The sequence below is a fragment of the Podarcis melisellensis genome, assembly GCF_964234715.1.
Source record: "Podarcis melisellensis genome assembly, chromosome: 3".
In the NCBI taxonomy this organism is placed as follows: domain Eukaryota; kingdom Metazoa; phylum Chordata; class Lepidosauria; order Squamata; family Lacertidae; genus Podarcis; species Podarcis melisellensis.
Window position 1 is genome coordinate 88,617,408 of NC_138530.1, and position 13,277 is coordinate 88,630,684.

Sequence of the window (13,277 nt, forward strand, 5' to 3'; positions counted from 1 at the left end):
ATTAGTATAAATACCAATTGTATGCAGGTAAATCTTTTACAACTTCTCATCTTCCAATATAATCAAAGATGGGAGAGAAAGAGAACGGAAAAGTTACTTGATCCTGCAATATATTGCAGCAAAGCACTGCAGGAAGGCAGAGTACAGGAGGCAGACATAATCTGCCTCACCTTGAAGTAATGGCAATCGTATTAACCATCTCAGAGGGATATTCACACATTCACAGAGAGTGACTGCAGTATGCTGCGGTGTTCAGAAACCTTGTATTTGTCACATCATGCAATGTACCCTTAATGTATCTTCAGAAACCAAGCCATAAACCCACAATGTGAGATATACCAGTGACCATTTATAATACAATCTTGCTGCAACATACTAGGTGAAACAGCCGAGTTGTGTGAAATGCTAGGTGACTGAACAGCACTATTCTGTACATGTCTACTCAGAAGCAGGTGCAACTGAATTCAAAGGGGCTTACCTGCAGGTAGGTGTAGGAGTAAGATTGCTAAGGCTGCAATCTTAAATACACTTATAAAGGAGTGAACCCTACTAAACATAGTGGACCTCAATTCTGTGCAAAAGTGCACTGAATTGTATCAAATGCTACAGTCTCTCCCCCCTCCACTAACTTACAATGAACTTCCACTGAGCAATGTAACATGTAACTTCTCCGTAAATGTGCACAGGAACAGGGTGCAATGCAGGTACCACCAACAAGAAGAGTTATTTAGCTCTAGCATTTTAATCCAAATGTACTTGATTGCTATTGTATGTAATACTGTTTCCTAATCTACTTTGATAAGGAGTTATGTGCTATAAATATGTACTGTCTGCAGCATAAACACACTTTGTATTTGCTCTGTCCCTATCAGATAAAAAAATGAAACTGGGGTTGCACAGCAGGTTTTATTATTTCTAAGGACTTACAAATAGATGCTTCCCTATGTATATGTGGCCACGAAGTCAGTGAAAAACCCAACCCTGATTATCAAACCACAAAGTAGGGATCAAATGGACAAAATATATATATATTTCTGTGTTGCATTTTCTTGTCAGCAAGGATATGGCAAAATCTGTAATATCTAAAATATATTTGCTGTTGAGAAACTTATCAGGAATGCATAATTGCATCATAAATATTCCATCACATATGACCCATTCAAGGGTGATGGCAGCTGCTAGTAGATTCAGGAAGTTGCAGTTCACTACAGGATGATAGTGTAGGAGCAAGATAAAGCGTAACATGTCTGATGTTGCTGCAGCAACAAGGGAGAACTAGGAACTTCCCTTGTCAGTACGGTATTTAAAATTGCCTAAATATGAATATTACTGATCTTTATCAAGTATGCAGCGTGTGTCACTATGTGGAAATACTGTAACATAAATGGGTCCTGCAACAAAATGTTGCAGCTTTAAATTCTGCTGTTCCATTCCATTCCTTTCTGTTCTTCCCCCTTTCTGATAGTATTTCAAGGCCAATGAGCATGCTTAATCCTCATTGGGCTGTTGCAGTGTTCCCTCCGTGTGTGTGTGTGTGTGTGTGTGTGTGTGTGTGTGTGTGTGGTGTTTGTTTTTTCTTGGTTTTTTTGCACTTCTGCAGATCTTGGGAGTTCCTTCAAGCCTGCTAGTAACTCCTTGAGCATGGGTGGTGCTGTTTCAACTACATAAGCAGTAGCAGTCCACACCTGAACCTCAGAAACAGGAGGAACAATTCTTTGCTAGGGACACCTATAAAGGCTCTTTTGCGCCCAGAGCTTTTTGACAGGAAGCTGCAACCTGAGCCTGAAGCCAAAAGAAACAGTGCCTGACAAACACTTTGCTCATGATGTGCCATAACCCAAATCACCTCTTCACGAAACTGGGTCTTAAATAGTATGTCCTGCTTTTGAGCTGTAAAAGCAGGCTTGCAGGCCAAAATCCTGTTAACTGGCACGATCACGAAGAGCCATTATATAAGGAAGAGCCATTCCTTAATAAACTGACAGCTTGGTGCCCTTGCAAGGGAAGCAAGCCCCTCTGAATCATAGTGGGGCTTACGCGAGATTGCGCTGCCAAATCCACAAACAGGCTCAAGCATATAGGCACTGCGTTTTTAACGGCGCACGCCTACCCAGAAGCACGTTCCCTTCAACTCAATTTATCCTCGGAATTCTGGAAGGATCACAGGCTAAAAATCAGCTCGACTTCCAAATGCATCCTAAGAGAAGAGACGCCTGCCTGCCTCTCCACACGTGCAACGTTTAGAGCCCGGGGGTGCAAAAAAGCATGACGTTCATTTGCCAAATCACTGAACTTGAAGGGAGGAAATGTCCACCTGATTCTTCCCCTGCCTGACTCTCCGCTTGCCCTTGCTTCCCAGCTCCTCGCCGCCGTTGCCTCCTTTTCAGAAGCCGCAAGATCTGCAAGGGGGGGAGGGAATCGCCTCTCTTAATCCTCGAAGAAGTGAACGGCAGCAAACCGGGGAGGGCAGCGGATCAGGATGTATGCGATGACGTGCCTGCCCAGCTCAGCCTCTCGCCAAGTCTGCTCGCTCGCCTGCTGCGGTGGATGATGCCTTCCTCTCAAGACCCAGCAGTGATCCTCTCCTCCAGCAGCAAGGCTGCCTCCCCCCTTGCTCGCACCTTAAAGCAGCCATTTTTCACTCTGCAGCAGCCTGTGATGTCATCAACCCCCGAGCAGCCAAGTTCTGCTCCCCCCCCCCAGCACCGCAACACTCCCCCCACAAATCCCCCTCACTCGTGAACAGCCAGTAGTAACAGCAGCAGCAGCAGGAGCGGCGGTGGCGGCAGCAAACTTTAGGAATCGCCCCTTTCTTTCTCTCCTCCCTCCCCTTCTGCAAATCGGTTTCCTGATGGGCAGCGGCGGCGGCGGCAGCCATCTATCCTCCGCCTCAGCAGCGTTCTTGCTACAGGGCATGGCTGAGATGCAAGAGCTGGAGGCGCACAGCAGCAATACCGGGCTGCAAAATCAGCTCCGGAGGGGTGCCCTCTCCCTGTCTCCAGGCAGGACTGCAGCTTAGGTGTTGCTGCTGCTGCTGCTGCTGCTGATCCATCTGCACTTGCTCTCTCCCTCTCTCTCTCTCTCCCCCTCTCCCTCACGCGTGGAAGGAAAAAAAAGCAAAGCAAAGCCAGAGGGAAAAAATCCCCTGCTGTGTGAGCTGCTGCTGTTGCTGCCGCCTTCTTGTCTGCTGAGTCATGGATTGAGGGTCCCTCTCTCCTCGCGGAAATCACTGACACGTCTCAGAACTGGGTCTGCTGCAGCCATTGAGGAGCCCTGATTCCGGGGCCACAAGGACCAAGCCAGGATGATGCTCCTCCTCCTCCTGCTCCAGCCGTCTACATAGGCAAGCTTGCCCTTTGCAGCGCTTTCTCGCCAAGGCTCCTGTCCTTCCTCCAGGCTCATTCGTCCTCAGCAGCTTTTCCTTAACAACACTCCCCCCCCACCTCAAATTCTCCCTGGAAAAGAAAGCAACCCCCCAACATACTCTTGAACCATGATCGCCGCCGCTTTTTTAGTTCTGCTGAGACCTTACAGCATCCAATGTGCCCTCTTCTTGCTGCTTCTGCTGCTGGGCACCGTCGCCACGATTTTATTCTTCTGCTGCTGGCACCGCAAGCTCCAGAAAGGGAGGCATCCGATCAAATCGGTCTTTTCCGGGCGCTCAAGGAGCCGAGGTAAGAGACGCAGTGCCTGCCTGGCTGGCAGCCTTTTGCCAAAGGGGGACGGAGGAATCCAGCTTCTTCAGAGGGAAGGAGGGAGCATGGGGAGGGAAAGGGAATCCCCCGTCGCCTGCCCAAGCTGTGATAGTTAACGACTTGCTGCTAATGGGAGAGCTCGCCCACTCTCCGGATCTCCCCGGATTATTTGGGGGGAAAGGGCTTTTAAGAGACTGCGGCAGCCTAGTCTCCACCCCATCCCTTAACGAGATCATAAGATGCTGGGTGGGAACCCCTCTCTCGCTGCTCAAGTACGTTAGAACTTTCCCATCCAACTTCTAGAGAGGAGGAGGGAGAATTAAGATATACATGATGGCTGCTCAGCACAGAGACTTCACATCATTTCAGTGGTGACTGTAGCGATGAGGATTAGCAAGAATAGGAACACTGAGCAGGCAGACGTGTACAAGAACTTAAATTACTTTGAAGTGCAGACAGATGCAGTTCTGCCTTTTTAAAAAACAACAACACACAATTCTCCTTTTCATTTCCAGATGCTGCAATGAGAAGCCACCACTTTCGCTCCGAGGTAATTTATTTAGCGCGCAATCTAAAGGTCAGAACAAGTTTTGTTACCAAAATATAAATCACTGAATATCTGTCTATATATAAGAGCACTTGCCGCTTTAAAATAAAAGTTTTGCAATGTTTTGTATTCATTGAACATACCATTTCACTTAAATGGTTGCATAGCCTAATGCATTTGTTTAATGCTGTTTTCTTGTTAACTAATACAGTATATTGATTCTTTCAGTACCTGTGCCTGTAAGAATGGCTTTATATTAGAAGATAATTCAATAAATGCAGCTATTAATAGTAGCAACATGGAGGCAAAAGTGTTGGCATCAGATCCATGCCTAAATCAGCTTTTGCTTGCTTCATCATCAGTCATTAGCTATATATTGCCACCCTACAGTTTTGAGTTTCAAACTTCATGTGAAAACTCAAGTAAAAGGAGCACTGAAAATGTTTAAGGAACTAGTACTGTTTGTAGGAAAGAGGATTGGTAGCCTTTCAATTTATGGCTGCCATCATGCCAAAATTATAGAGGGTCTCCAAGCTTTCAATGACCACTTGATTTCAGAAAGTTTTTTTTTTCCTTTGCGAAGGAGGAGCAAGGAATGGAGACCATTCCACAGTCTGTCTCCTTTGTTCATTTTCTGTTAATACTTCTTGTATTAAAAATAAAATAAAATAAAACTTAATCAGTCAGGCATTCCTGGCTTCCTGCTACATATTTAAGGAAGCAGAGCACATCTAATCTTCTCACAACCTCTCAAGGTTATTTGGTGCTTCTGGCACTTAATAATTCTTTTTTCCAGTGATTTCTTTTTCTTTTTGCATTTGTACATTTAAGAACATCCTTTCAAAGCAATTTGCTGGGGGATCCTATTCTAGAGGGACCTCTCCTTTGTAGAACTGCCCCTTTCTTATACAAGAATGTTCAAGGACAATTGATTCTCTATTAAAATTGCCTCCAAATCCCACTGGAAAATTCAAAACATTTATCAAGTAACTTTTCCCCTCTGCGTAAAGTGACTGATTTGCATATCTAAAGCTAAATCTGGAGATTTGAGTTGGGGCTTCATTTAACATTTTCAGTTCAATTATTAATAGTTAAATAACAACTCATTTCTTTCATGCAGCCCTGTCCTAAGCATGTTTACTCAGAAGTAAATTCCAGTGCATTCTTACTTCCTGGTAAATGCACTAGCCTCGCAGCCTGTGATAATAAGCACATTAACCCTCTGCTTTAAATGGGATTTAGTCCCATTCAAGTGTGGCTACACTTGCAGCCTTACCTACTTAACATGCCATCTTAGCCACACTTCCTTGGGAGCAAGGTCTGTTGGACTTATGCCTGAGTAAGCATACATAGGATTGGGCTGAACAGGATCAGTCTACTAAAAGTTAAGCACAAATCCCATTCATTTCAGTAGTAGAGCTAAGCAACTGAGGGAATTTTCCCCATTGAAATCAATGAGAATGAAATGTGTTTTGACTGGCTGGGTCTTAGTACCAGAAATTTGATGTAGTCCTATTGATCACTAATGATCAATAAGTGATGTGAAACGTTCAGAGGTGCTGGACTGCGCTGACCTTACTGCCCCCAAGCCACCCACCTGCAGGGCAGCCCACCCACGAGACAGTGTGAGACAACTGCCTCAGGTGGCAAGATCCACAGGGGCAGCAGATCCAGCCTCCAAGGAATGCAGCAGCTGTGGTGTGCTCCTTGGAGGCCGGATCTGCCGCCTCCTGGCAACCAGTTGGCGAATAGGAGAGGCTGGTGCTCTTCTCCCACCCTTGTTCCCAATGTACTGTAGATCTTCATTCCCACCCCCTTGTCCCTGATGTAGATCTTCACTCACCCCTTCTCCCCGGGTGGTGAGGTGGGTGGCACCATTTTGTCCTTTGCCTCAGGCGCCTAGGCTGGCGCCACCCACCTGCCAGGAAGCTAGCTTGTTTCATCTGCCCCTCCTCACAAGCCACTTCTGGAGAGGCGACGTCTAACCTGCGAATTTCCAGAGGACGTCTTGCCCTGCTTTGCTGAACCTTACATTTCCATATGTAATTTGTTGTATGTAGAGGATACTGTTCTATGCACAGCTACTTATAACTAAGTCCTCACAGAACTCAGTGACTTACTTTTGCTTAAATTTTTATAGCAAGGGCTTTTTTTCCAGCCCAAGGGCCCCATTCCTTTCTGGACAACCTTCTATGGGCAGAACAGCAATTTTTGACCTTTATACAGGTAGGCTGGATTCCACACACACTCAGAACCTCCCCCCTTATATTCTCCATCCAGGCAAGCAAGAGGCATTATCAGAGTTCAAGGACCCATTCCAGCCAGGAGAAAACAGTGGGGTGTGTGTGAAGCAGGACCAGTGAGGGGTGTGGCTTGGGGAGCATTCTGGGGGCCTGATGGAGAGGTCAGGAGGGCCGCATTCACCCTGAGGTTCCCCACTCATGTTTCAGAATTGGACTGCTAGGGATACGCTAACAAAAGGGCATGGTAACTTACGGCATTGCTAATTTATATTATTAAATCAAAAGTCAGGCTGATTCTGCCTTATCTCAAATTAACTGACTTGGAACACAGAGCCTTCCACATTGACACTTCTAAGGAGTGGGTTTATTTAATGTTTAATTGCTTTACTTTAAAGTGTGCATAACATTATTTTCCTACATTGAAAGTCCTTGAATAATTGAGCAGCTTTTTTAAAAAACCCTTTCAACAAAAAAGCACATTCAATTTTTACTAATCCTGTCACCACCTTCTTTATTTAAAATTAATAATTTTGCAACCACACACAGATATTCTATATCCGTACGTCAGTATTTCTGCTGTTCTATTGTTTAGCTGTACCATAGTCTGCATTTTTATATTTTATTGTCAAGTGTTGGTTTTTATTGGCGATTATAAGCTGGTTTGCGTGGGAAGTTCCTCAAAAAAGCAGAGTATCTAGGAAACAACATGGTGGTTTTGAGCATTAACTATTAATCATTTGAATTGTATCATGTATCACATGCATATATTTAATGGATTCTCATCTCCAAAGGATAATAATCAATATTACAAAACTACTGGTAAATGTTGAATGATGGGTGTTTTGTTATAATAAGAAAATCAGTATTACAGTCCAAAGTCCATTCCTTTCAGTGGAATAAGTGAACTGGGCACCACACCCTTTATGACCTCATAGGTTATGATGTCACCTGGAGGCCACAATTTTGAAATTATGAACTTCCTCCCCTTTCCTGCTGGCACCGGGAGGCAGCAGAACAGGCTGGAAAATCTATTTTAGTGAGGCATGGGTTAAGATGTTGGATCTCCAGGCCTTCCTTGCTTATCCAAGTGGCTTTTTTAAGGAAAGCTAGTTGCTGGCCAAGATCATAATGTGTGTCCTGTCACTTACAGCCAAATAACCACAGTCAGAATTGTACTCTACATGATGTTTGATGTACTGTAGTCAATTGTGAGTGAGTCAGTTAGCGCTGGTTTCTTTTTTAGTGGAACTTACTTCCCAGGGACGCGGACTTATAAAAAATATTGGGGGGGCCCGGGAAAGCTCATGAATAATAAATAAGCTCATGAATATGCAAATAAAGTGGCGCCGCCTCCTCGTGAGCGAATAGGGGAGAGCGTGCTGCGCCTATTAATCAGCTCCAAAGGAAATTGGGTGGAGCTTTTGCTCGGGAGGGAGGGCAGGAGGCATGCAGCCCGCCCCTCCCTGTGCATTTTGGGCTGGGGGAGGGGCGGCGATGGCGCTCTGCTGGAGGGGCGCCGGAGATTATTGGGGGGGCGGAGCCCCCCCAAACGAATTTTTGAGGGGGCTCGGGCCCCCTCAAGCCCCATGGAGTCGGCGCCTATGTTACTTCCTGATAAATTTGCTTGGGGTTTCTGCTTTAGCCTATAGTTTCCAAATATCAGGTATTACAAGATCTGGTAATTTCAGTGGGATGTGATCTTTTTAGAAGGACAGGGCACCAGCCATGACTTTCTTTGATGTCTAGTTATGATTTTCCTTAAACTTATAAGCTAAACTTTGAAACTGCTGCAGCAGCACAATTCTCAGGAAAGGTAAGCTGCTTGAAGATTGCAGCCTTAGGCTATAATGCTGCACACAGGGCTGCTCAAATCCCATTGACTTCAGTGGGATTTAAAAGCAGTCGAATTGTGTATTGGAGGGCAGCTGTAGGCGGTTGGGAGTACAAGTCCCATTGACTTTCAATGAGACTTAGCTTCCTAAGTGCCTTGGGAAATAGATTTTTCAAAGGAAAGAATTGAAAATGAGGCCAACTCCCCCTCCTCCAGCTTTTACAATGGTTGAAATGTATGCATCTGTGTAAACATAATTAGAACTCAATATCCAGCGCAAAATTCTGAGGCTCCCTGTGGAGATAAGAGTTGCCCATGATGCTGGTTTGAACATGGATGCAGCAGAACACATACTGCTGTTTAAACACACACACACATGTCCAGTGAAGTGATTAAACATCCCCTAGCACCATATATCATACCACGGAGTATTCAAGATGATATCAAGAAGATGGCACTCATCAATCCAAGATTGCATGGAGGTGTGCTTGTTTTGAATTGACTATGAGGAGCAAATGAAATGGCTAAGGGAAACCAGTAAAAGGCCTCTAGGTCATTTATAGCCTGCCATGGTTTTCTATTGTACACTTCTGGCTCTCAGTCAAATAAACCTGTTGAATGTAGTCAATGATTAGGGGTGTGCACAGACCCCCGATCCACCCTGTGGCCCAGATTGGTTAGATTTCATCCTGTGATGTCCTAATTCAGTAGCGGAGGTAGCTGGGCACGGTGGGGGCGGTCCGCACCAGGAGGGAGGGCATAGGGCACCATAGGTATCTTTAGGGACAGCACGAGACTCTACAGTGCAGCACACTGGCTGTTGTGTTTTGGGGGTTGTAATTCTGGGCAGCAGGGGTGCTTGCGGTCAGCAAGGTGGTTCCTGGGCATTTTGGGGGGGGCACAGCTTAAATCGGTAGCTGCCCTAAACAAAGCTCAACAACTTTGGTCCAACTTTGGGGGTTGGTACGCCTGAATCCATCCCCAAGGTAATTTTAACATCCTATTTTAACACATTTGGTTTTGAAAAGGGCCAAGGAGTTGTACCAGTACTCTGCAGGATTGGACCTTACCAGCTGTTAAGTGGAAGGACGCATTCCTGTTGAGTTCTGGTCACTGCTCCATTGCTAGTGGTTTCCCTGCACACGAAGGAAAACACTTGTGAAGGAGGAGGACCCAGCACACTGCAGAGGCTCAGATTCTCCTGTCTATCAAGTGGTCAGCAGGAGGGTTTGATCCTGTGAGGTACTGCTTCACAAGTGGCATTTCTGCATGAAAGCCCCTTACAAAGCAGCACCTACACCTGCAAGATTGATGTGGAGTGCAGGCATTGATCTTGTGGGGTAGGGTGAAAGCCACGGTGTTGGGTCTGCCTCCTCTTGGGAAGAGGCACCCACCAGTTGGGTAGGACTTGACCCTTTTCCTGTGGTTTTCCCACCTTGCCCTCCTCTCCTTTCTCTCCCGCCCCCTGACAGCCACAGATCGTTCTGGGCCTCTCCAACCTGACTCTCAGTGGCTTGTGCCTGTCCCTACCTGACTAACCCAAAGTCCTCTTAATATGTCTGATTTGGCCTTGGCTGAATCTGGTGCACGGCTCTGACAGTGATAAGGTGTGGAGGGCAACCAGAGATCTGGTATCACAAACCTTGAGTGCATTGTAATACTGCATAAGCATTATCCTAACTTAATCAGCGTCTGCTCTGTTAAAGTCAGCAATCCATGGACTCAAACAGCAGCAGGACAAAGAAGCTTGTGTGCAAATTTATTCTTCAGACAAGGTCCTGGCACTGCTGACTTTATCAGTGTCCATGATACTGCTTATCATACATCTAATCATTAGTATAATATAGCACAATGCAAACACAATTCATCAAACTAAATTGGCCAATTTTTTATTACCACCAAAGCCCCTATATATACTGGGACTAAATTCAAATGGTCTTCTATGTTACACAATTAGCAAAATGATGCAATCGATAGGTATTAGCCATGAGCCTGGGAACATCAGAGTTGCTTGGTTTGGGTGCATGGTTTAGTGCCTGAGCTTTAAAACAGTAACAAGTGGAACCTGAAACAAAATATTACAGTGCAGAGTGTTCCTGTTCAGGATTTCCATTCCCCTCCCTTCACAACAGACACTTTCAATCAAGCATTCAGTGGCCTCTCATCACACTCATTCCTCACTGAGCTGCTTTGGGGTTCCACCTCCTGCAAGAGCAGTTAAACCCTCCCTTAATGGGTGGGTATGAATTGGGTGGAGGTGTCCCTCTGCTGAGCTCTGCTGGCTAAGCATCTCTCTGCTGGCATGGCCCCTCAGCTAGGTGAGTGTGCCAGTGATGGGATGCCCATTGACAACAGGCACCAGGGCCCCCAAAATGGGGAATTCTGGAGGCAAGGAGGAGCTGAACAGGTCTGGTCCCATTGCTGTCGAGCAACAGCATCTGTCCTGATCATGCCCCTACCAAACCTCTGCTATTACTGCCTGGCTCTGCCACTCTGCAAAGGCCCGCTGGCTGAATCTGGATTGAGTCCCAAGTGTTATTTTTCCAAAAATATTTTTGGTACCTCTGTAAACTTTGTGGTTCTCCCAAAGCCTGTTGATGCCATTTTGAAGAACTGATTTCACGGTGGATATATAGTATGATGGTGGTGGTGGTGATATTATTATTATCATTATCATCATCATCATTAGTGACAACCACCATAATTTCTATGATCTTACGTTGTATGTCTTTCCCCAAGGAGAAGTCAGAACCAGATCCCCTACCTTTGGCTTGGAGGAAAAACAGTTTCCATGCAGGATTGAGCCACAGCACCTCCCCTTTTAGAAATTAGGATTTGGGTGTGAATTCATGTAACATACACTTGAAAAGTATTGTAAGGATGTTGTGTTATAAATTAAGTATTAGTATTCTTAAAGTGACTGCCCTACAAATATATATTATCTATTTGAATTGCTTTGGAAGTTACCAGTACTTGATTATATCCATAGTGAAAAACTCTTCTGGAGCCGTTAACCTCTTTGGGAACCAAATTAACTTCTAAAGTGTGATCCCAGTTCATAGGTCACTAGACAGCCATTAATCTCTCAGTGAACATGTGGGGTGATGATGTGCGAAAACAGGCTTTTTAATAAACTCAGATCAAGCCATAGAAGATCTGATCCTATAGCCCATGCATTTCAATTGGATTTATTATTCAAAGGGAGAGAAGTGTTAGTGTTGTAGCCTTAAACATTTTGTACCATATAGCAGTGCCCAAGATGAGTTATTTGTGGCAATTGACCTGGTTCAGCTGTCACTTAAGGGCTTTTTGATTTAGCAGAATTGCTAGTGACAGGATTTTGCTCCCTGCGTAATGGAACCAAATTTGTATTTGTTATTATCCTGGTTGCAGGGAGATGACTGCGCATATTTAGTTTTATACTGAAGAAATGCATTTTGGTAGCATTTGCATTTCACAGACTTTACATCTGCTGCTTAGCCTGCTGAAAAGTTACTGTCACTACAGGAGATGACATTTATGTATTCAGTTGTCATGTAGATAAGATGCTTATGCATGTCTGGTGCAAAAAATAGGTCACCCAGGGAAGCAAACGGAAATAAAAAAAATCCTATTGGTAATGTTGATAACAGAAAACTCCAACTGCTGAATGTTTAGCTCAGTATAGTCTTCCCCACAACCTTGTCATTTTTGACAAACATTTCCTTCTTGCCTCATACAAAAAAAGCCATCTTCCGTGTGTGACCCATTATCACAGTCAACCCACTTTCTGCTTAACGGGACAACCAGCTAAAAATATCATTCTTGTTGCCACTATAGAATGATAATGAATAGCCTTGGAAGTCTTCTGCTATAATTCAGTAGAAGAATCCCAGGGTTATTTATAAGCTGCTGAGTGTACGACTAACTCAGATGAAAAGGAAAATCAGAAAAGCCTCTAAGCTGAATTTATAGTTCTGTGTCTGATTTGGGGAAAGTGCATTCAAGGAGAGACCCAGACAAATGCAAGCTTCTGTCTATTCAAAGGATTTATTTTTTCAGTAGATGGAATCAATTGTATTTGGACACATTTTTGCCTTAGGGTGTTGGAAATGCATTCCATTAAGCACGGAAGGTTCAAGAAACAAGGTCAAGGGAGGAAATGTTTTTGAATATGAAAATAAAAGGTTTCCCTGCAATAATTAGAATAAATCCTGCTGTAGGGAGGAATTAATGTGTAATATAGAGAAGTACTGTATTCTCAGTCCCACGTAAAGTTTTATCTCTTATGATGGACATAATTTCAGCTAGCGATGCTGTGCAAATGGCTAGCAAGATACCAAGATGGAGTGGGGAATCTGTGAACTTGGAGATGTTTCTGGAATTTTAACACCCAGCCACTTTGACTAATGGTCAGGGGTGATGGGAGCTGTTGTCCAGCAGTATCTAGAGGTTCACAGGTTCCCCATCCTGACACATGGATTAAATTTAAAATACAAGAAATAATTGTTTTGTCAATTGGTCATTCACTTTAGCTCTTATGGTAGATGTGATTGGAAACGGCTAGCAAGGGAGGGAGAGAGTGAGACAGAGAGAGTTAGAAACAAATAAAAAGGGAGATGGAAATAGTAAAGGACTGATAGATAGAAATGTATAAAAATATATATGAGAGAGAGAACTAGATAGATATAGAGAAAGTGTGTTCCTTACATTACAAAAACTTTTCACTAGGAACTTAGCCTGCATTGAAGACCAGTCAGACCATCTGGTAAGCAGTTGGTGGGGACATGCACAAAATTGCGCAGAGAATGGTGCTTCTTTCTCCCAAATGAAGCTAAATGGGGGGGGGTACCTTTTTATAGCTCTGCAAGCTTATATGCAGTGATGATATAGGCTTAGTGTATCTTTTGTGAACAAAGATTGCCTGCCTCTGCAGATAGGGGAGTTCACTTTTTGTGCAGATGGCATAATCCAGAAACTTG

The 13,277-nt window shown here is 44.5% G+C and overlaps 1 protein-coding gene across 13 annotated transcripts in view; it reads left to right on the top strand.

Moving 5' to 3' along the window:
- Positions 1-2,783: 2,783 nt before the first annotated feature.
- Positions 2,784-13,277, top strand: part of LOC309366917 (dystonin-like) — a 301,144-nt gene continuing 290,650 nt past the window's right edge. For 7 of the 13 annotated variants that reach the window (XM_081905854.1, XM_081905875.1, XM_081905877.1 and 4 more), the window contains exons 1-2: positions 2,785-3,674; positions 4,211-4,272. In XM_081905854.1, the coding sequence (XP_081761980.1) occupies positions 3,494-3,674; positions 4,211-4,272 (243 nt within the window). In that variant the 5' untranslated portion in view covers positions 2,785-3,493. Of the gene's footprint in view, positions 3,675-4,210; positions 4,273-13,277 lie in introns of all 13 variants that reach the window. The other 6 variants (XM_081905876.1, XM_081905879.1, XM_081905865.1 and 3 more) reach the window with 3 other exon arrangements.